The following is a 25,539-nucleotide window of genomic DNA, read 5'->3' as shown; positions in this document are numbered from 1 at the left end:
TTAGTTCGTTTAACCTTTAGCCAAAGCACATCATGGGTATTAGGTTACGGTAGTAGTGTATTTTGGAGTTCTTCCAATTCATTTTTAAACCGTTAAACCTTCAGGTGAATATCGTAGTGGAAGGCAATTTGAATGAAGTGAATGTTTGTGATACCCCGACTGATACGCTTGCTCCCAAAAGGGGTCGATCATACCCATCCATTAAGGGTTTCATAGCGGAAGCGATCCCTAACCTAATTGTTCATGAACTTTACGGCAAAAACCCATTTGAAATTGGATGTCGCTATTTTTGAAAGAAGTATAAACACCCGCTTTCAAAAGTAGATCGTGTACGGTTGGTTGTGTTTACCACTTTTTATTTTTAATTATTTTCTTTTCCATTCCAACACCATCCCTCCTACCGAAAGAATCCCATCCACTGTAAACGAAAAGTCCAGATAGGTGTGTCCGTCTGTGTGTTTGTTGGTAGCAATCCTCCACTCCCGAGTTCCCCGACCCCTCACAGTACACGATGCCGTTGAAGCAACGAAACGCAGTTCTAGAGCTGCATTCACCGACGGAGGACCAACTGGTATCGCCCGGGAGTGGTTCGGTGGTGACCGAGTTCGGCTCGATCACTGAGGATGGCGCGGTGGTGGCGCCAAGGGGTGACGACGGTGAAGCTGGACCGCCGCGAACCGATCCGGATAAGGTGAAGATGAAGAAGTCGCTCGGGCTGCTCGAGGGTGTTGCCATCATCCTCGGTATCATTCTGGGCTCGGGGATCTTCATCTCACCGAAGGGTGTCCTGCAGGAGGTCGGCTCGGTGGGGACGTCGCTCGTGATCTGGGTCCTGTGTGGCGTGCTTTCGATGATCGGTGCCCTCTGCTACGCCGAGCTGGGAACGGCAATTCCCAAGTCTGGCGGTGACTATGCGTACATCTACGAGGCTTACGGGCCGCTGCCGGCGTTTCTCTACCTCTGGGATGCGACGGTGATCTTTGTGTAAGTGTGCGCGGATGATGTCGTCCACCAACTCTCGACGTTGTGCTAACCATGTTATTCCCTGTTCTTCTTCCGATGTTTTTGGGGGATTTGACATGCCGGTTGGGGCGTTCCTTCGGTTGGTCCGTAATGTAATGGTGCAGTCCGAGTACGAACGCGATCATGAGCCTCACGTTCGCGAGCTACGTGTTTCAGCCGCTGTTTGCCGCCGGCTGCTCCGTACCGACGATCGGGCTACAGCTCTTTGCCGCCGTCACCATCTGCGCCCTGACGTACATCAACGCGTACGATGTGCGTGTCACGACCAAGATGCAGAACGTGTTCATGTTCACCAAGATCGGCGCACTGGTGCTGGTGATTGTGGTCGGCGTCGTGTGGATGGCGGTGGCCGAGGGCGGCATGGACAACTTCGAGAACGCGTTCGACGGCACCGAAACCGATCCGGGCAAGATTTCGGTCGCATTCTACTCCGGTATCTTTTCGTACGCCGGCTGGTGAGTGTTACCTGTGTCCTCGCGAACTCCCGCAAGCTGCTGCATTCGCTTCTTCCTTGCCACTGCGTTGTACTGACCACTTGTCTCTCTTTCTCTCTCCCTCTCTTCTCATCTCTCTGCGTGCCCCCATAAACCATGTACACACCACAGGAACTACCTCAACTTTATGACCGAGGAATTGCGCGATCCGTACAAGAACCTTCCGAGGGCGATTTACATTTCGCTGCCCCTGGTGACGGCCATCTACGTGCTGGCCAATATGGCGTACGTGGCCGTCCTGACGCCACAGGCAATTTTGGCCTCCGATGCTATCGCCGTGGTAAGTTTTGTTTTGCATTTTGTTTTCTATAATTTTTTTTTTCTACCATATTTGTCAACTCTTGTTTTTTGTGATTTTGCTTCCTGCAAAACACGGCAGTTTGAATTAATGCATGCCTCGGAGAAGAGCCGGGACATTCCGGGATTTGCGGGATGGCCCGAGCTTCTTCAGCTTCACGGATAGATGGCGCCACAAGCATGTTTTGATTTGATCGATCTTTTTTTTTCATTCTCTCTTCCCTCTCCTTCGCTGTGCTCGGTGGTGTTTTCCGGCGTGTTCTTGTAGACGTTCGCCCAGCGCGCCATGGGTGTCGGTTCGTTCCTGATGCCCATCCTGGTCGCCATTGCCGCGTTTGGAGGGCTCTCGGTGCACATTATGACCTCGTCGCGCATGTGCTTCGTGGGCGCCCGTAACGGCCACATGCCCGAGATACTGTCCCATATCAATGTGAACCGCTTCACGCCGATGCCGTCGCTGGTGTTTCTGGTGAGCAGAACGTTCGTGGAGACCGCTTCTCCGGACATTCGGTCCTACGTCGTGCGCAACCCGTTGGCTTATCAATACCGTGTTTCGGCGGTTTTCTTTCTCCTCAAACCCTGTCATTGCAGTGCATATTGTCGCTGTTGTATCTGTTTATCAGCGACGTGTACGTGCTGATCACCTACAGCAGTATCGTGGAGTCGTTCTTCATCATGCTCTCGGTCAGTGCCGTCCTGTACTTCCGGTACACCCGGCCCGACATCCACCGGCCGATCCGGGTGCCGCTCTGGGTTCCGGTAGTGTTCGTCATCATCTGCGCCTTCTTGCTGGTCGTGCCATGCTACGTAGCGCCGTACGAGGTCGGTATGGGCGTCGCACTGACGCTGGCCGGCATCCCGTTCTACTACATTGGCGTCGCGTGGCAGAACAAACCGAAGGCGTTCACCGACTGGCTGGCGCGGGTCACGCAGTTCTGCCAGAAAATGTTCATGACCGCCAAGGAGGAGGTGGATGTGGATGAGTAGAGAAAGGGACAGATAGATCACCGGCGAGCGGCAGCCAGACTGTTGAAACGATCGACAATAGCGGGTTTCACGATTTTCACCTACATCATGACATTCTTTTAGTCTGTTTTCGTTTCGTCCTTTTGATTATGTTAACGTCGTAAAGGTTGTGTCCTCGAGAAAGTAATCTTAAATTGTAATGTAGTTCGGTTTCAAATCAACTCTTGCTTTTAGAATATCCTCCGAGATCTGGTTGAGTTACTTATAGAAATAGGTAGTACTTTTTAATTATTCTAAGGCTATATAATACTTTTACAAATGGACCTTTGGTTCTCGGATTCATCATCCCTCTGGAGCTCTCAGATTTTGTCAATCTCTCGTACCAGAAGCTCAACTAACAATCTCTTTTCAAGAACATTGCGAACGACAATAAACAGAATCATATTGAGCAACCTCTCTGAACGCAATAGAATGCATTTTGTGTAATTTTCCAATTTATAATTTTATTTTTATATGATTTCTACACAGATTTATTTACTGGGTTCTCGAAAAATGTGTGATCTTTTTTATATCTCAAATACAATACTGGTTGCTTCTTTGACTTCATCTTATTATTTAAGTTTATTATTTTCTACAATTTATTATTTTTCTATTGTAACACTTTTTCACGACTATTTAGAAGAAAATCAAACCTGGTAATACCCTAAACCACAAATTGTTTTGAACAATATATCTCTCAGTACTTTGGTTTATCAATTACTTAAAAAAAATTTCTATTCGTGAATATATTATGTTCACTAACGCAATACAAACGTACTAGTAAGAATTTCACTCCGTTTACTATCAAACACACATACCTATTGTGTGCTTTTTTGCCATGCCATGCCAAAACCATGAGAAATCGAATATACGAATTTAGTGAAGAGTTTATTATTGCTACTTATGATTCTCAGTACTTAGATTCTGCGTTTAATAACTCAGCCAGCCGAACTGTGCGGGTGGTAATTTAAAATCCATGATAAGACAAAGTAAGGTGTGCAGCTGGATAGTAGTTAAGTTAGTGTAACGTTTCGTTTGTTTTCAATGTGTTTCTGTTCCCTTGCGGTTTTTTTTAAATTTTTGTCGATCTACTTTCGCATTCATTAGTGAGGGACAATGTGAACAGGGCATCGGAATAATCTCACTTCGCCGAAAAAAAAAACAGCAATGCAAATTAGTGACCGAAGGAAACAAGAATGAGCAATTGGAAATAAATAGTATGCTAAGCATTTATCAAGACTTAAAAGGAGCCAAAATTGAGCGGAAAAGATATGTGACGGCCGGGCGAAGCAAGATTGGCCGTAACGTAGCGCGTTTTGACATCATTACGTTGCACTGAAATAAAGTACAGTAATAATTAAGGAAAGTACAATTGCATCAAGTTGGTTTTTTTTTCGTCACATTTAAGGTCACACTGATAATTCCTTCCCCCAAGATCCTGATTGCAGCCGTATGATTACGCGTCCCAAAAACGTGTTCGGGCGTTCAATTTCCGTTGAAAATGACAATCGACACACTCGCATCAGTTGGACGCGATGAGTTCGATCGATTACGAAAGTTACATCGCGCCCCCGGGCCGTGGCCGGCCAGTCCCGTCTCCTGGTTGCGCCGTCCTTCTTCTTGACATGGTCTATTAAAAGAACCTACGGGGTGTGTATGTGTGTGTCTCAGTTCACGATGCTTTTATGCTTGGTTTGGGGCCCTTCCAGTTCCTTAAACTCACGACACACGCGAATGGGTGGTGGGCGCGGGGTCGAGTCGACGAAAACGTTGCACCGTCGGTTGTTGGGTGTTGTGTTTTTCTTCTTCCTCCTACTCCTTCGCCTGCGTTGGACCTCGCTTCGCCTACTTCCTTGCCCTCCCTCCCGTGTGGTCGCCATGAAATTAACTCAACATTATGTATTGCATATCCGGCCATGATCCACATTGCCGATGGACGGTCTCTCAGTAGGTCAAACCGTTTTGAAAATACAATACAATATTTACGTTTTCTTTTCGGGGGGAGGACGGACTCTCTTGCTCGGTATCATTCTCTCCATCTTTTTTGACATACAAACACACAATAACATTCTTTCTCTCTCGCGTCTCTCTCCGGTCGGTCCTTTCCCTTTTGACTTTATGAAATCCGACCGGGAACCTTCCTGCCGAGCGATGATGAGGTTAAACTGGAACGTTTAGTGTTTTCGGGTGCGACTTAAGGGTGAAGTAACGATTGCATTGAGGAGCATTTCCTGTTTAGTCGCATTTTTTACCTATTTCAACAGTTCGTACAACAACAAAATAATTCTTCATTTAAGTCAACATTGTCACTAAACCGTTCAAGTTAACTCCACCACGCTGCACAACAACGCGCCCCAATGAGTCATCCTTGATCCATCGGCCCAATTATCTCATACCGTGAGGGTGCATACTTATGAGGCGGTAATATGGTTCCACGGCCACCCTAAGAATCATCGACCGCGAACCGACCGTAACTGCCAGCAAATGTCAAACGCTACACTAACGTACAAACTCGGACAAATTATCGAGCATTTGTTCTCAACGATTGACCGAAGGGCTTTAGCTAATTGTATCATGCTCTTTGGAACGACGATAATTATGGGTTCGATTGTTTTTGACGATTTTGTTGCTACGTTGTTTGTTACGTTTCTACTTCTTATTTCGATTTTGAGGACAGAGTGGAACATTGTTATGACAACAAGATAACCTCTTATTTATTTTATGTGCATATCACGAAAAATTTGCCAAGAACACTGAGTCACACATTCGGTATGGGTCAATTTGCTGTTTATGATTACATTTCTAACTAGGGCTCCTAGTTATAGCTACACCAATTGGATTCAAATGTCACGAAGGCGGTGGCCCTTAATTCCGTTGAAAACAGACTTCGTTTTCCGCTGGGTAGCGATTCTCGAATTCCATCCCGGCGGCCACCAATTGGTTCACTCTCATTGCAGACCACGAGGCCAGTGGTCGTGTACGGCTACTAAATGTCTTGTTTTGTCGAACACCGCTGGTGACGGAAGAAAAATAAAACCACAGCGAACCCGGGGGGCGCGGGAACACAAGAGAACTGTTGCATTTAACCCTTGTTTTTATTGCAAAGCATTCTTCAGCATGATCGTTTGCATCGCGACAATGTACCCCAAGTGGAGGCGAAAGAGGGTGGGTGTAGGTTGGGTGTCATTAAGCGAAAGAAGGAGAAGCAGCAGGCGTTTTAATAAGGTAATCTTTTAAGCGCAGGCAAGTCATTAACGAATCAAAGACTGCACGACATCGCGCGGGTGGCAATGATCTCCTTTTTTTGCGATCGTTGACTTCTTCACGTTACCCTGACTTTTGCACCATTGAGTATATCTGAGGTGTTTTCCTATAGGAGTTTTATGAGAATTAAGAGACGCACGGGTTTTAATCGACGCGTGTTTGAAGGTTGAGGGTGTTAATCGTTCTTTCGGATCCGGAAGAGTATACACAACAGTATAAAGCCTTCGATATCTATTCGTGTTGAAACACAAATGAAGTACTTAAAAGTTAATGGATGCAGGTTTTTATCTTTTATAGAAAAACTCTTCTCCAAGATTAACTGATGAGTTGACCTGAAAGAACACTTCCGGCTTCGTTCAACCGTCCTTGCACCTATGCTACCATCAATGTAACGTTCCGACGGTGTATGGAAAGCGTCACTTTATCTGTGGCTGTCGCAATGGAGCCGCTTCACCCGTCCAAGGAGGACTTGGACGGCGCGACCCTGGAAGCGATGGATATCACGCTTGCTCAGCATATGCGCACCAGCACCGCATGTTGCCGCAAAACATATCGGTGCCCTTCCTTCCCCGCTCGCCCCGCCCCGCCAGTGTCGTCGTTCAAAGGGAAATCGGGAGAAAAGAAAATGAGCAAAACAAAAAAAATATAAACGGCGAGGAAGTCCCAAACACCCGCGACGGATTGTCATGGCACGCACGAGAAGCAGTGGAGGGTTTTGGGGGGCAGTGGGGTGGGTGGCAAGAGAGGCTGGAAAATGAAACCAGGCCCAACCGTCGGCCCAGCGAGTCTCTCCGGGGCGACACAAGGGCACAAGAGAAAAAGATGGTCTCAAGGTGTGTGCTATATAAGGCGACCTACTTTTAACTATGCGTTGACGATTCTCGATCGCCTCGGTGAGCCATGAGGGAGGGGGGAGGGGAATTGGGGTGGGTTCTTCCAGTGAAGGTTTCTCGGAGTCGGAGGAGGAGGAGGAGAGAAGTGAGACGAGTGGCCGAAGGGAACGAGCCATGGCCCTTCGGAAGGGTGTAGCTGTGGGAACCCACGATGTGTGCGCAATGGTTTGTTGCAAAAGAGGCATCGAAGATCGAAAACCGAACGTCGAAAAGGGCGTAAAGGGTCGGGCTCGGGTTGATTGAGGTTCAATGAGGACAACTTTAGGGTGGGTATGAAAAACAAATACTTATTAAAAATGGCTGAACAAACAAATCAGTGTTTCTATACTGAGTATTCGTTCAAAGAGTTGGTAAGGTAAATTAATAACTAAATAAATAAAATAAGCTTCAAAGATCTTCAAGAAGATCGCGAAGAAGTGAAACAAACATCAGATTAATGCCGGGTGGATGGTTAATGAGCTTGCTCTTAGTTACTACACAAGAGAAAGAGAGAGCGAGAGAGAGAGACTATCAAAGCCTTTCTTTCCAAACCGTTTCCAAACGAGGCTCTTGTCAATCCCTCGGTTTACGGATAAAGCCTACGGCGGTCGGTAGCCACCGCCATTTTGGGTCACTGTAGATTGACACAAACAATTGAGCAGCAGCACCTCCCAAGGTTTCCTCCCTAATTATCTATTCAAGACACTTCAGCGCACCTCCTCCCCCCCCCCCCCCCCCCGGGCCTAGTTGCGATCACATCGAGATCGCACGTAGCTCAGTTTTTTCGCCTCAGATTCCCCAACTCTTCTCCAGCCCAGAGGAGGGAACTGAAGATGCTGTCACCGCAATTGCGCGATGGGCACGAAAAGGGTGTTGCAGCCGTGTTGTGTGTGCCACCTGCGTTGACCCTTGAACGCGGGACGGAAGACAACAAGACAGTCGATCGTGCCAGGGTACAGAAGCTGAGCGTTGGCGCGACCCTTTGGCTGAGATATTGGTTGTAAGGGAGACCTGTCCTCCAAAATGTTCCAAGGGGCAGCAATTACTGGGGGCCGTAAAGTGAGTGATCTCATCACCTGTAAGAGATACGGCGCAAGATGATGGCCGTTGTGAAGTAGATAGGATAAAAGAAGGGTGTTTATGTCTTTCAAGCTGGGATATCTGAGATGGTTAGGTATTAAACTAAGGATTTCTTTATGCTCTGCTGAGGATGATGGACTAATGGGTTTTAAAGCTAGGAGTTTGGGATACACATATGCAGAGTCAAATGTTTACTAACACCGATTCCTCACGAATGAAGGGACTGTCTATCTTTGGACGTGTGACAATAAGTTAAGCCCTTTATAGTCAAACAAACTGAAGACGGTATTTATATTGAAGAAGAAGGAAAATTGAATGTATTATTTAATCTTTTTTCTAATTTTTGCTTTCATGGTGAAAGAATAAAATTTACGCTTCTTTATGCTATCACTAAGTTATTTTCTACTCTATTTTTTCATTCTTGTTTGTTCTAATGTATTTTATTTGAAATGTTAGTTTGAAATTTAAAGTTTTGTTACACTCCAATTTGGTTGTCACTCTTTCTTAATAATCTGTCGTTGGGTTTCGATGCAAATTATTACTTAAATATGTTTTCTATCTTCTGTTACTGACATTGCGTCCATCTTGTTTCGTTTGTTTCTTTAATGTTCTTGTTTTTCAATAGTGTTTAACGAAAAATTAATAGTCATTCACGACTTTTAACCTTTTTGGTAATTTTCCTCTTTATTGTTCTCTCTTCGTTTTCATATTCGCCATGGGACACATTCTAATCCACCAAAAAACTGCTGGGTGGCAAAGGTTTCCGTTTCGCGGGTTTCGCCAAATGGTGCACGCGCAAGAAACGGAACACGCACTTTTTTTGTGTGTGCCTGTCTCGGTTTCGGGGTCGTTGCCGGTGGCCGGTCTCCGAATTGGGGTCGTTCCATCATGCGTTTCTCTTTTTCGCCAGCCCTGTGTCCCCGTCTACGCACGCTGTTCTGTTTTATTTTTCTACGAGGGCCAACCACGTGCGGGCACGTTCCGGTGGACGGAAGGAAAAATCGTCCCACCGGCGTCCCTGGCGTCTCTGTTTTAGTGTTTTATTTTCCGTCCTCTTCCGTACGCACACCGGCGGCCGCGTGTTCCGATTGTGATTGTCCGACAGTGCGCGGGTCATGGAGGAGCTGGAAATTGTGCGTGCGCCCGTAACAATGGGCTGGCGTTCGGCAAATCGGCGAAATCGCCACGACCGACGATGGGGAAGGCCGGGGGATTAGTTTATGCTACTGTGCGCGGGTTTTTATGTTACGAATGCATAACTAATGACCGTCGGCGGGGCCGGCCGCGTGGGGTTGGCGTTCTGCAACGCTGATTTCGAACGCCAAATTGGACGCTCTCCGCGGAGTGCGGAGACGTTCCTGCGGTGGCAACCGTCTTGCTACAATGCTACACTAACGCATCAACTGCTCATCTGTGTCGCCACAGCATGTGACGAAATGTGGTGGAGTGGCCAAACTCACCGACACCATCACCGAAACCAACCCGAGACCCCCGCACGTACCTTTGCCTTCCTTCGCTTCGAGGGGCCAGGTCGCGGAATCAGACCGGCATCGGTTTTTTCATTACTCTGCTCTCCGACCCCGCCTCCTTTCACTACTATCCCCGGCCGCCCGGTCCTCCTGCCTGCCGTCTTTCACTCGTGGTCCCATTAGCATCCGATTGTGTTTAGCTTTTAATTCGTTTATCGCATCAAACGAGGTTATGCTGCCTTTTTCCACCACCCCGGCGAGGTGACGGTTTCGCCTACGACTTTTTCGCTTCGCGGTTTCCTTTTCGAACAATGGATATTTGAACTTTGGGTTTGGCTGGCGAAGGACGCGAGGGCGGGCGTTCCGGCGAGCGGATCCGGCACCGGGAATAAATGTAAACGAAGCAACGGCAATTTCTTTGATGGGCGTCTTGAAAGTGGATTGGTGTGTTTGCTGCAGCAAATAACGACCGTTTTATATTGCTTAACTTCGTTCGGCCGTCCCCGCACGCCCTCGGTAAAAGTGGCTTTTTTGCTCGAGTTTCTCCACCGAAGCTAAAAGATGCGCTCTTGCGGACATGCGAGACTAACGCTTTGAGAGTTAGTAATTGTTGTGCTTGACGATGAGGTCTTAGCAAATCCAAAGGCCTTAATTAACAGATGTTTTAATCAATTAAGAACTATAATAATAAATCAATGCCAGACCAACCGAATTCCAAAGTCCGATGGTTAGATCAATGTACTTGCAATCTTCTCATTGAATTATGTATTGCTTAAGGCTTGCAGAAAGCCGTAGTCAGTGAGAATGAATTCTATGTCATAAAGCATAGTTGATCAAAGGTTTCAAAAACAAAATAATGTCATATACAGTTTTGACCGCGTTTTTACCTCTAATAAGAAGAAAAATTAAGTCACATCAGTTCAGAATTCAGTTCAGTTGAACATGTTGACTGCCATGGCTATCATTAGTTCTCAAAAGTTTTTGTCCCAGAAAATAAATAAAAACTATAGTAATATTTATTACAAATTCTTTGGGAAGCTAATTCTTTAGCTTTCAAAAACCGTCGGTTTAATAAATGTTATAAACAAATTTTACTAAAAACGATTGTATCAAAAAATGTGTTCCAAAAACGCTTAGCAGTCAACGCATCTTGACAAGCCTGTTGCATCATCTCTGGACCTTGTTATTCTCTCATTAAAGTATAAACATTTCTTGTTTTATCGAGAACATAGGCCCTCCGGATTGAATAAAAATTCCGAAAATTGACTGTAACAGGTGTTATTCTTACTCTCTTTTACACGTTCATAAGCGATACCATGGTCATAATAAGGGTGACTCATTGAAACCCCGACTTGTATCAACACACCTTCAAGTGAATGAAACACACATTTATCCTTCATAACGAGGAGGTCGTCGCCTGTTTTCCGTTGGTTTCGCATCCCGAAATACACACGCTGATAATTGTTTGAACAGCTTCCTCCGGCGGGCGAAGTGTTTGAATCGCCAGGGAGAACCGAACATGATGGCGATGACGATGCTGATGTCATGCCCCATTGCTGCCACCCTCCATTTTAAAGTGATAATGATGGACGCAGATTTCGCGTGGTCTAGTTGCGGCGGTGGTCACAAATGTGCCTTTGTGTTTGTACTTCTTTTGGTGGGGCGATTTGCAGAAGACCCCTTAGACACACCCTCTTTCTCTTCAGTCGGCTTAGTTCAGACGAAGCGAAAGCAATTTTTCAACTGACGTTTGTTTGAACATTTATACGCCGGCGGCAATCGTGAAAGTACGATATGCGAAAAGTGTAAATAAATAAACCAATTTGTACGATATTGCCGAGTGGTTCAATTGGGATTGAGTTTCGGAGGTCATCAACTTTCTCGTAGATGGAATTTCGACTTTAGATTTTACATTGTACCTGTTAAGAATATCGGAAAGTCTTAGCATTTTGGAAGGTATTTGTTGGTTTAAAAGATGTTTGTTTCTGTAAAGCTCGTAGCAGAGGCTTTTAGAATACAACATTGTGCAATCTTTCCTATTGAGTAAGTTTACCTTGAACTTAATTTTAAAATCGTATTAATTCACCGTAAAAGGACAACACTCAAGAGCAGCAAAAAGGAGCACAATGTGGGAACAACTAGTCCGTGAATGGTAAAGAACTAGTTCTCCCTTGTTTATTTTCGTTTCTTATCATTCTTTACTTTATTTTTCAACCTCATGTTGCAAACAGGCTATTATTGGTAATTTTAACTTTTCAACTTTCATCACTGTATGAAAATGAATAATATAAAAAATTATAACAAGATTATGTTATTCTTTTGACAAATTGTTTTCTTTCCCTTTATTAGGTTCGACAATGTTTCTTAAATATGTAATTTCCTTGCTTTGTTTTTTAATATTTGTACAGTCCTACATCCTTACTACATACAAGAATTTTTCCTACATGGAAAACCCCTGCGAAGGTTTCCTTTTAATGTTGCTGATGACGATGGGTGTGGACAGGGCCCGGAACGCCCGTGTTTGGAAAGCCGCCTGTCAAAGCATCAACATCATCAACTGGAACGGACAAGGAAGCGAAACCTCAATTCACAACCCAACACTTGCTGCCACCCTTTCATCCTCCTCGTTTCCCTTATCCCACCATGGTGGGCCTGTGACCGGTGGCCATTGTCGTTCGATCGCCAAGGGTGTCGGCCAGGGCGCAAAAGTGTGCCATGTTTGGTGAATAAATTATGTTCCGAAACAAACCTGGCCGCGCACACCGGAAGAAACGAAACGAAACCCGAGGGAAATGTAAAACAGTTACGAACAAAAACAAAAAAAAAACAACAACTCGTGACACACTCTCGCGTCTTCGGCGTCGTCTCGGTCTCGGTCTCGAACCATGTGCTTACAGCACGCGCTTTTTTTTCCTCCTGCGTACCAATTAACCGCACCTTACCGGTTTTTTTGTTGTGCTTCTCTCGCGTGCAATTTGGTGTTGGTCTTTTGGCGCCTTTGGCTTTCGTCGTGTGTTGACAAACGATGGCCGTGTACTTCCCGTTTCCGATTTTCACCTTTTCTCCGTTTATGCTGCAGCCAAAAACTGGTGCGACACGAAGTGGACGGTTTAAGAGACCGCAAACCCCGCTGGTTAGATGTTTCTCTCTTCTCGTTGCCGCATTGTCGATTTCTAATTACTCATTGTTGGTGGCGATTTTCTTCGGCATCATTCTAATCGACAGCGTTCTACTTTCCGAACAGTTAGTACCGCGCATTGTGCTGGAGCCTCCAGTTCCAGCCGATCGATATGGAGATGTCAAGGTGCATTCGAGTTCTCGCGATTCGAAAGTCCACCGTCACCGTTCCAAGGGACTTTCGGCTTGAGGCGTCGTTCGAAGGTACTATTACCGCCGTGCCCGGTTTGTTGCTGTTGGCGGTGTTTACCTTAATTTCGAGGTTAGGTGCACGCCAAAAGTGGCCCCGCCGGTAATTACCGCCCAAGCTTACGTCGGGCCTGCGCATGCACTTGAGGGGGTGAAAGAAGGGGAGGGCGGCGGCGAGAGGATGGTTTGCACTTCGCGCAATTATGCTTCACGCCTTCGCCACGGATTGTGACGGCTCTGGGCCCCCCACACACACACGTCGTTCAAGATCGACACGCTGTCGTCTCCACGCGCGCTCTGGTCCATTACGTCGATTGTGCGAAATATGTATTGCGAGGCAATGCCGATAGTTGCGTTCGGGGTGATGAAGTTGGCTCGGAAAAACGTGCGCCTTGTGTTGGAAATCTTCTTTGTATTTGCTCACACGTCGCCGAGTGTGCATATTTGCCGAGTGTGTAACCGTGAGTGTTGATGTTTGCTTTTCTAAGCTTAATTGCCATGTTTTCGCAAACGGTTTACAACTGCTTATTTGTTTCGTTTCACCCTTTTCACCTCTGAATATTTTTAAAAATCGCGGGTTTTTTAATTATTAGATTTTTTTTTTAATTTACCAAACAAACCTTGCAACTATAAACAACATTTTTCAATAATTTAATTGTTCAGATATTATATTACAAATTTTACCTTTTTTGTGACCTTTATGTAGTGGCTGCTATTTATGTTTTCATCAAATATTATTCGCGACGAACGAACGGCTTCTTCGGCTTTTTCGCTTAAGAAGCATCCATCCACAATTAGTTGTACTAATGCGACTGTAATAACGCCGTCATAAGTATCCATTTCGCTTTAATGGAGACCCTCCAGCGATGCCGGGAGCTGGGAGCGAAAATGTCAAGAACGGGATGAAGATGCTGGGAAAGAGTCATCAACGAGACAAACCACTCGCTGGATTATCTCCTCGGGGTTAATATTTCATTTAGTTTATCTCAAGAAATGGTTTAATTTTGTTTAGTACTGTAGAACTTTAATAAGTTAGGCCTTGGATAAAGGCATTTTAAAATATCGCACGACTAATTTTGTTATTAACCTTTAACCATTGTCCTGTTTCGGCCCCGTTGTTCATCCTTATCGTTTTCTTTGCGATTAGTCACCGGACAGTTTGAAACCGTGCCAAGAAGCTGCATTCTTACCAGCCAGTTTTTTGCCCACACGAAAAACCAACAACTTAAAACACGCAGCGCATAAGACGAGCAGATGGACGAACTCCGTTCGATTGGCTGCTAATTGAATGAGCCGAGCGACGGAGCATGATGGTGGTGTCATGTCAGCGGTTTGTCATAAAACGTGTTCTAAATACCTCACGGTTATGGTTTGACCCCGACAGATTTTGCTGTTGGCTTGCTCCCAAGGGTTCGCGTTTGCCGAGGATCGTCGGAGAAGAAGTTGGGGGGGAAGAATTAAAGAAAATCATCAGCAGAAAAAGAACACTTACAGCATAATGCGCATGATTTTTCACACCATCACCAATATGCAGCGTTGGGAGAAATTCAGTGTAAGAAATGTTTGAACAGAGTGTTGATCCAGTGGCTCGAATTTCATTTCAATTTTATGCTATGAAAAGAACATTGTGACTTGAGAGGCATAAAGAAGGATGTTTATGTTTGATGACACGGTGGCAGTAATAATTTCTTCCAAATTGAACATGTGCATATAGAATTGATGTTGTGCTGGAGAAAATAAATTATGGGAGAATAATAAAGATTAGAAACGTTACCATACGAGAATCACATCAAACAGATTAAGATTCTTGCCCCAACCACCAACAGTGTAGTGTTGGAAATAAAATAAATCAACCGATATAAAAATGGGTTAGAACATGTAACTGCTTGAAGTTTATTGCAAACACGAAATGGTCTCGGAGTGGTATGCGAAATTTTATTTAACCAGCGCAATTCAATATTTATTCGAGTGAGCACTTAACGCCAACCAGCAGGCTCCCCCTCCGAGGCGAACCCCGGCAAAGGGGCTCGCGAGCAGTGGAATTGCAAAAATGTCACTGCCTTAGCCCTCGGGCGGCTAAGTAGCAGCTGGGTAGTTTTATTACCTCCCCCCGAGCCGACCCTGCTCTCACGCCAGCTGGCAGGAGGCAGAAAAACGCATAAAACAAAGTCGCATGCAAGCGGCACACTCGGGCGGCTGAAGAGAGGCCCATTGGGGTTAATCGAACCCGACAGCAATAATGTTGCCGAACGCGCGGCGCACGGTGGCACTCGCCGATACGATGATGGTGGCCATAAAGTGCACTTTAACGACTCGATGCAGCGCAGTCGGTGCCATTTTCCATATGAGTCGTCAGCCCGCACCCGGGCCACCAGCCTAGCCTAGCTTCTTTGGGTCTGAGGCGCCAGTTCCACCGGATGAAACAGTTGAACTGGAGGGAATGTGCGGCGCCAGGCGTAAAGATTGTGGGAGAGCGAACTCACCCTCGTGGGTGTGCGATGTTTGATGCACCGCTTGTAACGCATGTGCGGCTGCGAGACATATTGAGATCAAGGAAATAAGTGACCGTCTTGGGTCCTCCGGTTTTCCTCGAGAGTCTGTGTCCATCTATGGAGCTCCAGCGTTCGCTATGTTTCGTTTTAAAGGCTACCGAAAAGGTCGCGCCCTCAAGCTTAAGTATCACATTTAAATTAGGCTACAAACCGCGTAGCCTAACTGCTTTTGACGAAAAGTCTCTGTTCTTCCTTTAAAGTCTCTGTTCTTCTTGTTGATCAATCATTTTCCATTCGGTGATTGGATTCATATTTCGCCATAATGCCTCCAAATGCTGAAAAGTAGGTGAGAAACCGATTCGCTGTGTCAACTTCCTAGCAACACTCCATTTCCTGTTGGACCAATTTCTAATCCTAACCTCGCCGACTAAAGCCACAGGAAATCCTCGTTTATCATCCACGGTCTGTCATCGTTCGCGAATGGAAAATGGGTCCGGCCCCACAGTACACCACCTTCAAAATGTACCGTTTAATACCATTCCAAACTGTTTCGGGGGAGGGAGTCAGCGTATTAAGTGGCTTATTTACCACAAACCGAGAGATTAATGTCTTCGTCAAATTCGATTCCGACTGTGCGATCGCCCTCGTTGGCACTTGGCGACCACCGGATCTTGGCCGTCAAATAATGCAATCCGTTCCATTGGTTTAGAAAAAAAGCAAATTGGGGTGTGTGTGTGTGTGTCGACTACGCACAACTAGACGGATTATTCAATGTCTCATCAATGCTATCCCGGGCGATAGAGAGAGAGACTGCCTCCTGAGCTCCACATCGGATAACTGGGTCAAATCTGCGAGCCGATGGTTGGCATCCCCAAACGTTAGAATCGCTCTTCACCGGTTTCTTTAGGTTTAGCGGGACTACGGAGAGACGACAGTGGAGGGTGCCGTCGCGCGGTCTGTCGCCTGGTATTGGTGTCGGATTCAACTCAGCGCCTGTCAAATATTTGCTTATTCATACAGCCGGGGGTCACGTACCGAACGGGTTTCGTAGACCCAACCTTTTTGAAGACCTGGTTGAAATTCAAACCTCGAGAAAACTTAAGTCACACTACAAAGCATGAAAAAGCAGGCAGGCAAACAATGGCAAGGTCCTCTGGTGGGGGTTTTTATCTTAAACAACAGACAGTTTCACCCTGCCCAGATGCCATCCTAATTTATGTGCGTCGTTTTTTTTATTTATGTAGGCTATCCCTAGTTGACACTAGGCTAACTGGTGTGGTCCGAATAGCAATTATAAAAATAACTGTATTGAGTGGTTTTCTCATATGGTAGGGTAGCGTAAACTTGAAAAACGTCAATGTCATTCACCCAATTAAAGCAAACTATCCCAAATCTCCTGTGCATGGTGGCTTGCAGTGATCAGTTTCCGTTCTGTGGCTCCTTTTGGCACAAATTGCCGTATCAGTTTGGTCACGTTCGATTTGGGAACCATGTACTAACTACATCATGTTGGCAACTAAGAGCAGCACCCAAGAAACAACAGTGTTTGAAAAAATGTATCTATAACATACCATGGGTCAGTCAAGATGCAAAACAGAAATTATTCGCAGTTCATTCATAAAAATTACTCGATTTTTAACTCAATAAATTCACCGCCATCTTTTTAACTATCAGAAAATACTAGTGTTGTGCTTAATGAATCTGATCGCGAGATTCATTCATATGAATCTTTCACCTAAGATTCATTCAGATGGATTCATGAATCTTTGCGGATTCGCATCTTCAAAGTTTAATGAATCTTTCGAAATCTTAATGAATCTTCATGAATCTTTCATGGATCTGTCACGAATCTTCCCGATTCCCTCATTGGCGTGGATAATGTGACCCAAAAAAAGGGGTCCCTCAACCCATATTTGGCTGGTGACTTTTCATCAGTTAGTCTGTCTTCAGGATTTATGAATATCTCATGAGGAAAGATTCATGAATCCCTTATAAGGCAGAGATTCACTCAGATTCATGAATCTGAATCAGATTTACACAACTCTAGAAAATACTATTACGACATTAAAAATCTGAAATTGTTAGTGCAGCAAAAAATTTATCCAAATATTTCTTTAGTTCATTCATACATTAAAAAATGTATAATTCAGTATTTTTTACTCTACCGATGCATTTTTCTCCACTTTACTCTACATATAGCGAGATCGTTCTCTTCTATAGCCTTATCTCGTTTCCTATAAATCGTTCATATGTGGAACTGGGGTTCTAGAGAGTCGTAAACATTTTGTTTAATTAATGCATTTTCTGAATTTCTAGTGGTTATAAAATGTAATATATTACCTTTGACCCATTCCGCGATGTAAATCACTCTAGTGTAGCCATCCCCCAACTGTCCGCTCGTATTATCATTCTTATCTTCCTTTTGCTTACGCATACGATCGATCGATTTCACCGGCAAAGTGTAAATAGGGAGCTCGGAGGATGACCGCTTTATATGGTCAGGTTTTCCCTGTCACTGTTGGGGTTGGCGTGAGGGCCCCCCCCTTGATGTACCAGCTGCTGTTTGATGTTCCATGATGCACGAAACGAGCGGCTCCATCGACGACGGTTGGTTATGTCATGGGGTGCCGAGCGGTTCAATATGACGGATTGAGCTCGTCGAGTCCAAACAGAGTTTGGTGGAAAGAGCTGTGAATGGTGAGCATCTCCCTCCAACTCACGCGCTTTACAAAACCATCCCGACAGTGGTTGGACCGGCGCATAAAATGTAGGACAAGTTGGCGGCAACCGAACCCAGCTGGGGACTCCGTCCCAGCTGCTGATCGAACATCACATCCGAGGGGCTTCACTGAGAGTGTCTCTCCGTTTCTTTCTCTGCTGATCCGATCCGTCGTCCTGATACCTAATCTCGGCTTGGGGGTCCAACTGCTGACCGATATTTGGGTCCACGTTCCACGGTTACGCTTCGGCCGGTACAGGTTGTAGTCGCGCTGTGTCAGCTGATCGACTTAAAGGGGTGTCCCAAGTAGGGAAGAAATTAGCCATCAGGTGTGAAACGGCGTAATCCACCGCAATCTGGCGGATCTCTAGCGCTTGCTGTCGCTGTCGCTGAATGGTCGGTTGTGTCGACGAGACGGTTACATGACGCGCCGGTTGCAGCAACTGTCGCACACAGCGGCGGTATGCGTGGCGGCCCGCCCCACGGGGAGACCCGACGCGGTTTTTTGGGCTGCCGTTCGTTTCGGCCACTTGCTTCGGCTGCACGCCGCAAGAAACGGCTATTCGATTCGCTGATGAATGGGGTGATGGAGTGCGACCGAGCGTTAGACACGGTCGTATTTGGGGTGTCTGAGTTATATATCTGTCAAAATGGAATAATCAAACAAAAGCCGGGGCACGGGAGGAGGCGCATGGCGAAACCCGGCCGCCAGTGTGACCTGCATTCGTAAATCGTTCGGCACGGCAGCGTAGTGTCGTGTCAATTCTCCTCGGCTGATAATTGTATAACGGAGGTCGATATCAGCCGCTGCACGACTGTAAAGGGCTTAGGTTAAGTCCTACAAACTGTGCCGTGTTCATGGTTCGCGGCTTACCTTCTCGATTTGCTAACGTGTCGAGAATGTCATGTCTCGGAGTAGTGGGTATCTCTGGTAGAGCAAATCGAAACGGTTTGAACGAGAAGTTGATCTTACACCAAACTCTCTCCTCCGAATGTTGCAGTTAGAAGTTTTCAAATTCTTGAGTTCCGCATGCTTCGAAATTATCACAAAAAAGTGGATAAGGATTTCTTCTTAAACCTTATCTACCTTTATAAATTTCATTCCAATTGTATTCGGGGCTTAACCACTTCCGGAAGTTTGTCAAGGTTTTGGTTATGATTACTTGTGATTAGGATCTTAGAACAAAATCTCTGTGTCTAAAGCTACTGATCAATTTTGGAAGTTTACTGAAATGATCCTCTAAACTCAATGAATGAATGTCTGACAGGGTTATGTCGCAATGCCATGATAAACGTCCTAGAAGCATGTTGCCTCGGTTGAACCTCATTACCAGATAATCGTGAATAACCACGATGCATAAAAGTGATGACACAGAACTTCCCACTTGAGTCGCGCACACATTTCGTGACTTCTGGCACACTTGGGTCGGTGTTGCATTCGCCGTCGTGCGTCGTCATCGCCATCGCGTACGCAATCCGCATTGGGAGAGCCTCATAACCTCAAAATCTCAATAAGTAGCAACGGCGCGAGAGCAAGCGAAAAAAAAGCGAAACATCTTAAATAACCACTTGCAAACCCATCGCACCAACGATACTACTCTCGCCGTCGCCGACGAAGTAATTCGAAGCGAAAGCCGCCCGACCCGCCAGACTCTTGCAATCCGCGGAAGGCGACGGGCATTAAAGGTTAGGCAGCACCGGCAGAAGAAGGCATCGGCTCGGTAGCCAGCGAGTCGCTGGGATGGGAAAAAGAATCCATGCAAAACATAAATAAACTGAAATAGTGTTTACGTTGTAGGGATGAAGGGGAAGGGGGAATACATTCCGCGCCCATGTCCTCCTCATTTGGGGGTAGTTTTCGGTTTATAAAATGCAGTGAAATCGCGCCGCGTCGACATCGCCGGACGCGTTATGAGGACGCGCTGTGCGATCGAAAGTTCGTCGAAAATGTCGAAACGGAAACTGGCGCAGCGCAGAAACGAGTGCGCTCACACGCGGTTTGGCGCTACTGGCGGGTACCAGCCCCCACTGGCGTGTACTATAAGTGACTGAGCAAGTAACCTGAGTAAGACAACAATCGAGAGAGATGGAGAGAGACCGAGTGAGATATTGCAAGAAGCCAAGTGGGTCTGCTTAAGAAAAAATCTGCGATCACCATCTTACTCTCCTTTTTGTCGATGCTCCATCCCGTTCACGCGCACCTTCTGGTTCGGGCCCCGTCTCTGTAGGGCACGGTCGGTCTCCGGTTCGTCTGGCGGTGGCCTAGATCAAGCCCCGCCACTAAGACGGTCGCCGGCGCGCGCGCGCGCGCGCACTCTCTTCTCGCGCCTGATTCATGAGTCGCGTCGTCGCCCGAACCGGGTGTCGATCTGGTTCACCCTTCGACGATTGGTCCGATTACGGGCGTCCAGAGTCCACGGAATCTTTGGGACTGATGCTGGGACGTCGGAAGAACGCAGGAACGCGGACCTGTTTCGTCTGAAGGGAGCCGGAGCTGCTACTACCGAACGCCCGATTGCACCTACAAGGGCGCCGACCGGTCGGGATGGCCTTTTAAAGATGGCATTTCACCCCGCTCCCCAAACCACCCTTCCTGCCCCCTCCGCGAGAGAGGTGAACGTTGTAGGAGACCTGCTTACAAATCTGGAACACAACGCCGCGATCCATTGCGTTCCCTCGCGGACCGAACGGGTGAGATTTCGTTGGCGCGCGGGAAAAACGGTCGACGGGCAACCCAACGAACCTTCCATCGGCCTCCATCGATCCCTCCCGACCCGTATTCCGACCGCCCCTCCCGCTTCCTTCGCTCGGGGTGGAATGTTAAGTCGACTGCACTCGAAAGAGGTCAAATGTAAAATTAGAATTCGTTCCCCGCGGGCAGGTCGGACGTCGAGCGATAACCGGTGATTGCGGGGATTGTCGGTGAATGTTTGTGTGTGTGTGTATGTGCGCGCTCGCGCCAAGGGCCGAAACTGGGTTGGGAGGGCGACGCCCGGATGTTGGCAGGAATCAATTTGGCCCGTTCTGCTATCGCTTTGGGGGAGCAAACTTCTTCCTCCCGTCGCGTTTGATTGAGGACAACTTGTGCAGCGACGGGAGAGTGATGGGAGGGGAGGTGGGGGAGGGAGGAAGTAGTGTAGAGGCCAGACTCGGTGGCAGGCGATCTGCAAACGGGAAACTTTCACAGAACCAACGCAGAACCGCACAAAAGGCAGTCATGATCCACTTCAGATGTTTCTTCCCATTTCAAGTTGGTTTGGGAAAATCCTCGACGGCTTTTATTTAATTTACCTTGTTGGTTAGCTTCAATGTTAAGGAAGTAACTTCGTTTCTTAAAATAATTTATTTCATTTTCGTTCATGTTTTATTTGAAGAGTAAATTCAGTGTCATAGTTTTAAATTTCTTTAGATACTGTAATACTTAAAAGTTTACTTTTGATTCTTTTTTTTCTAATAGAATAATAATTTAGATTCGGTTTGACCTATAGTTTTGTGTTAATTTTGCCTGCTTTATTAAATTGTTTGTTTATTTTATTCGTTACTTTTGAGGTTTGGTATTGTCTAAATAAAAATCATGACAAAAAAAAAATTGAAACAAGTTTCAATTGATTGCCGTTTTTCGTCAAATGTTTTTTAAGAAGACAAACTTCCGGGGCAGACCACACTCTGTGTGGCTGAAGTGAAAATGGGATTTGTGATTCATTTTCTTCTCCTCCTCTTCCGATCGTGCTTTCAATCAGGTTTGGGAAGCGAACGTCAGGGTTGACGTGTGGGTAGTGACCGGCTCATTGCTCATTGCTCAAGCGGCTTCGTTCACTTTCTTCCCGTCGCGTGCCGGCTCCACGATGCGTATGTAAATTTATGAAAATGATCACTAATGGTGGCACCGTCTTAATCTGGCTACCATCGTGCGTGTGTGTGCGTGTGTGTGTGTTGGTGGGGGCCAAGTAGAAAGCCTCTCCCGTAAGCAGGTCACGTCTAGCAGGGCCGGGTGCAATTTATCAAATCGTTTGTAAATTTTCGCCGTTGAAACCCAGAGCGTAGGAACGACCGATAAATTATGGGGCATGACGATGACGGTAACGCCGACGACGCCAGGGAGATTTTGTGGCCGCGTGCCGTTTCGTTCGCTGCCCTACGGGGATCGGTTTGCGAATTGTACCGACTGCATGGTTGCTTTTGCAATTCTTGTTTTTTGCCATTTTGTTAAATTAAGTAAGATATGCAATGGTAATTTTACGGTTTATTACATTAACTTCATATATTAATTGAAGAAAGAACGGGAACAAACAATTTGGCACACTACCCAAAATTTACATAAACATTAGCGTAAAACCCAATCAATGATGGCATACATTAAGTCCTTTCCTGTTATCTCAATAAGCGACCACTTTTTCACTTTTCTTATCACTTTCACTTAATAAAACCATGTAGAATTAATCAAAAACCTAGCTTCGCGCTTTTCTACCGTTTAGCATCATTTGGTGGCCTTTTTTTCTAGGTTAAACAAACCACTCAGAAATGAACCCGTGCCTCACATGACCCCATTGGCCTATATTTTGCGTTCGTGTTCTGTTTAATCACGCCCGCACGATCGGCAAATGTTATGGCTGCGAATTTTGGCCGGCATCCGTTCAGCTAATCCGGAAGCTTTTCCACCCAAGTGGCCCCATCGACTGGTTCGGACGGGGTGGATTAGTGTCGTAAAACTGCCATCGTTTCTTATAATTGGCCTGTGGAAATCGCTTCATCAGTTCCTGAAGGACAGCTTGGTTTCATGAATATCTGGGCGCGTGATGTTTTGTGGAAAAACTGAAAGCTGACCTTCGCGAGAAATCAGATACAAATGGAGGTAATCCTTGCGTTCATCCCTCGTTTCGAAGTTTAAAAAAAAAAATAGAAGAAGAAATGAGGTCGTGGCCGATAATCTTTCGCCAGTGCAAAGAACCTTTCCACGAACAGAATGGATGCAATGTCCTCGAGCCGGCCGGAAAGCAACGATGGGAACGAAGGACTTTTAAGGCGCGGAGGAGCAACATCGAAATGGGGAAAAAAAACCCACATCAGATGTGAAGTCCATTCTGCTTTCGAAGTTGCTGCCGCCACAACCGATAAGTAAAGTGGTTCGTAACGACTTCTCCAAGGCGTTCGGTTCGCAAGTGCACAAGCAAGCCCTTCAGGCAGTCAATTATAGGGCTCGGTCACCATCGCCGACGGACTTGTCGATGACGAATTGGCGGAACTCTTGAGGACGAACCGCGTGGTCGTTCGCCAAATTGCCTGGGAATCATCGAGAGCTCCGCATTGCATTGGGAAATCCTCGTTCGTCCTCGAAGGCTGCCCATTCGATTCCGCTGGCTGTGGGTTCATAGCGTGTGGGTTCGTCGGAGGCCCGGATTCTCTTCTTCTGCGAGACTTTGCGGATCGAATTTTGGACCGAGGGTGAGTGTATGCCAGCGCAGTGTGGATTCTGTGTCCTCATTCCTGTCCAGCACCCGTCGGGCACCCAATCATACACACACACGTAAGGCTCCGGGCACGCCGGCGTGGACGTGGCCCTGATCCGAATAAGGGAGGCTACACAGCCTCCGTTTTTACGTTTTTGCTTTTCTTCCCGTCCGTCTGCACAGATTTCTCCGCCGCTTCCCTAGGCCTTGCGGCTTGTGATACGCCGCGTATGCCAATGTTTGCCGACACACCGGTTCGTTTTTGTTTTCGGACCGCGAATTTATCCTCAACCTAGATTATGCGGACAGCAGCGGGGGCCGGCCCCTACGACAAAGAAAGGCCCGAGCGCGCGACAGAAGGTTTTCAGGAGGGCAAAACAAAAAACTGGGCCACCCTGTTCGCGGTAGCATCCTTTATTGGGTGAACTTCTGTCAGCTTAGGCTTGACAACTTGAGGGACCGAACCCCGGAGCGCAACGGTGGGCTTAAATCTGCCAAAGTTTTAATGGACACGTTTTCGGCGAGGCGCTTTATTTATGATCCTCGATGTACACGGCTTTCGGGCGAAGTGCGTGACATGAACTGCATAAATAAGTGGATCGATTTTTGTGAAGAATAAAAGTTAACTACTTTGTTCAATCTTGCTGATGTGTTGATTATGTTTCGTTAAAAAATAAAACAAACTAAAGAATATCGCCTTATTGATGATTTAAACCTGTTTTACTTTAGATTAAAACATTTCGCCTGGATTTTACTCTATAGGACAATTTATTTATGTGTCTTTTAACTTACAAGAGTGTTAAGTAACTCGGGTTCCGATTCATGAATCTCTAAATAAGAGATTTTTTGAAGGCTTTGAGTATGAGTTCTTTTATTAAAAATTTAATTAGAGATACATAAAGATCCATAAACGCTATTTGTTACTTGTCCTCAAAGTAGCATGAATCAATCCGATTGAATCTTGCTTGAAAGATTCACTTGAATCAATCTCCCCAAAAGATCCATCAGGCACATCTCTAATTTCATAACATTTGACCATTTGATTTCCCATAGTGTTCCGCCTTAGTATTTCCACGGATAAATATTCTATTCAAAAGGCATAGTTCTTACAGAATTCATTAGAGTAAAACATTAGTATCAGTTTAGACTGGTGAAAACTAGAGCAGTTCTTAGCTCCCTCCCATAAACGTGTGTCCATTTTCGGCGGTACATTGCGTTCGTGCGTCCGCCATAAAACCGAGCGGACAAAACGCTTTCAACACGCTCCACCAATTTAGCCTGTGGCTGAAGCATTGATGTTCGCTTTTATTGAATAACCCCCTTTGCTTGGTACGCGGCGCTGCTTTTTGCTCTGCCTCGATTCCACCTCGTTCACGATTGTAAAAAAAATCAGCAAGCGCCAACTTGCATGCACTCTTACGCTTGTTTGTCAATTTCTTCCTTCGCCTCGAAATTGCAGTTAATGAATGAAGGAAATGGTCCGCTCTCGACGCGGTGCTGGGGTTTCGCGATGCGGCACTTTCGAGCGGTTGCAGTTGAAGTTTTTCTTTGAGCCTGTTTTGTTTTGTGCTTTTGGAATAAATGCAAGCCGGCCGCGATCGTCCGAAAGTTATGCCGGTGGCGCACCAGCTGATCTCGATTTCGATATGTGCACCGAAGTCGAAGTCGCCAATTGGTGCGTGGCCGATCGGCGACCGATCAACAGTGCGATTGGAGTGATAAGTTTGTGGAGCTTCAAGTGAAGACCTAAAAAATATTCATCGATCAAAGATCGGTAAAAATGAGATGTTGATGCAAAGCTGTTTTCTGTTTCGCCATTGGTTTGACAGTTAGGTCGAAACGTGTAAACTTGTTCTGTGTGGGAGATCTCCGTAACAATATCTTAAATAATTGGAAAATTGGTCATCGGAAAATCTGGCTCACAGTGTTTCAGTTGTGTCCCAGCACCTTGCGGATATCGTAGATAAAAAATGTCTCGAGTAGTCTAAAGTGCTCCACGGTGCGAAATCAT

At 46.2% G+C, this 25,539-nt stretch overlaps 1 protein-coding gene across 1 annotated transcript; it reads left to right on the top strand.

Annotated features, from left to right (window-relative positions):
* Positions 1–416: 416 nt before the first annotated feature.
* Positions 417–3,006, top strand: LOC131287325 (Y+L amino acid transporter 2). The gene is made up of 5 exons (XM_058316364.1): positions 417–984; positions 1,128–1,478; positions 1,629–1,797; positions 2,083–2,283; positions 2,406–3,006. The coding sequence occupies exons 1-5, from the start codon at positions 512–514 to the stop codon at positions 2,799–2,801; spliced, it is 1,590 nt and encodes a 529-aa protein (XP_058172347.1). The 5' UTR covers positions 417–511; the 3' UTR covers positions 2,802–3,006.
* The last annotated feature ends 22,533 nt before the right edge of the window (positions 3,007–25,539 follow it).

Source organism: Anopheles ziemanni, chromosome 3 (genome assembly GCF_943734765.1).
Source record: "Anopheles ziemanni chromosome 3, idAnoZiCoDA_A2_x.2, whole genome shotgun sequence".
Classification (NCBI taxonomy): domain Eukaryota; kingdom Metazoa; phylum Arthropoda; class Insecta; order Diptera; family Culicidae; genus Anopheles; species Anopheles ziemanni.
The sequence above is the reverse complement of the archived record's forward strand: the minus strand, read 5'-3'. Positions and strand labels throughout refer to the sequence as shown.

Excerpts from the sequence above, each read along its gene's own strand:
- LOC131287325 (XM_058316364.1), top strand. The coding sequence starts at position 512 with ATGCCGTTGAAGCAACGAAACGCAGTTCTAGAGCTGCATTCACCGACG. Across the intron at positions 1,479-1,628 it reads ATCTTTTCGTACGCCGGCTG|GAACTACCTCAACTTTATGA; the intron begins GTGAGTGTTACC and ends TACACACCACAG. Across the intron at positions 1,798-2,082 it reads CCTCCGATGCTATCGCCGTG|ACGTTCGCCCAGCGCGCCAT; the intron begins GTAAGTTTTGTT and ends GTGTTCTTGTAG.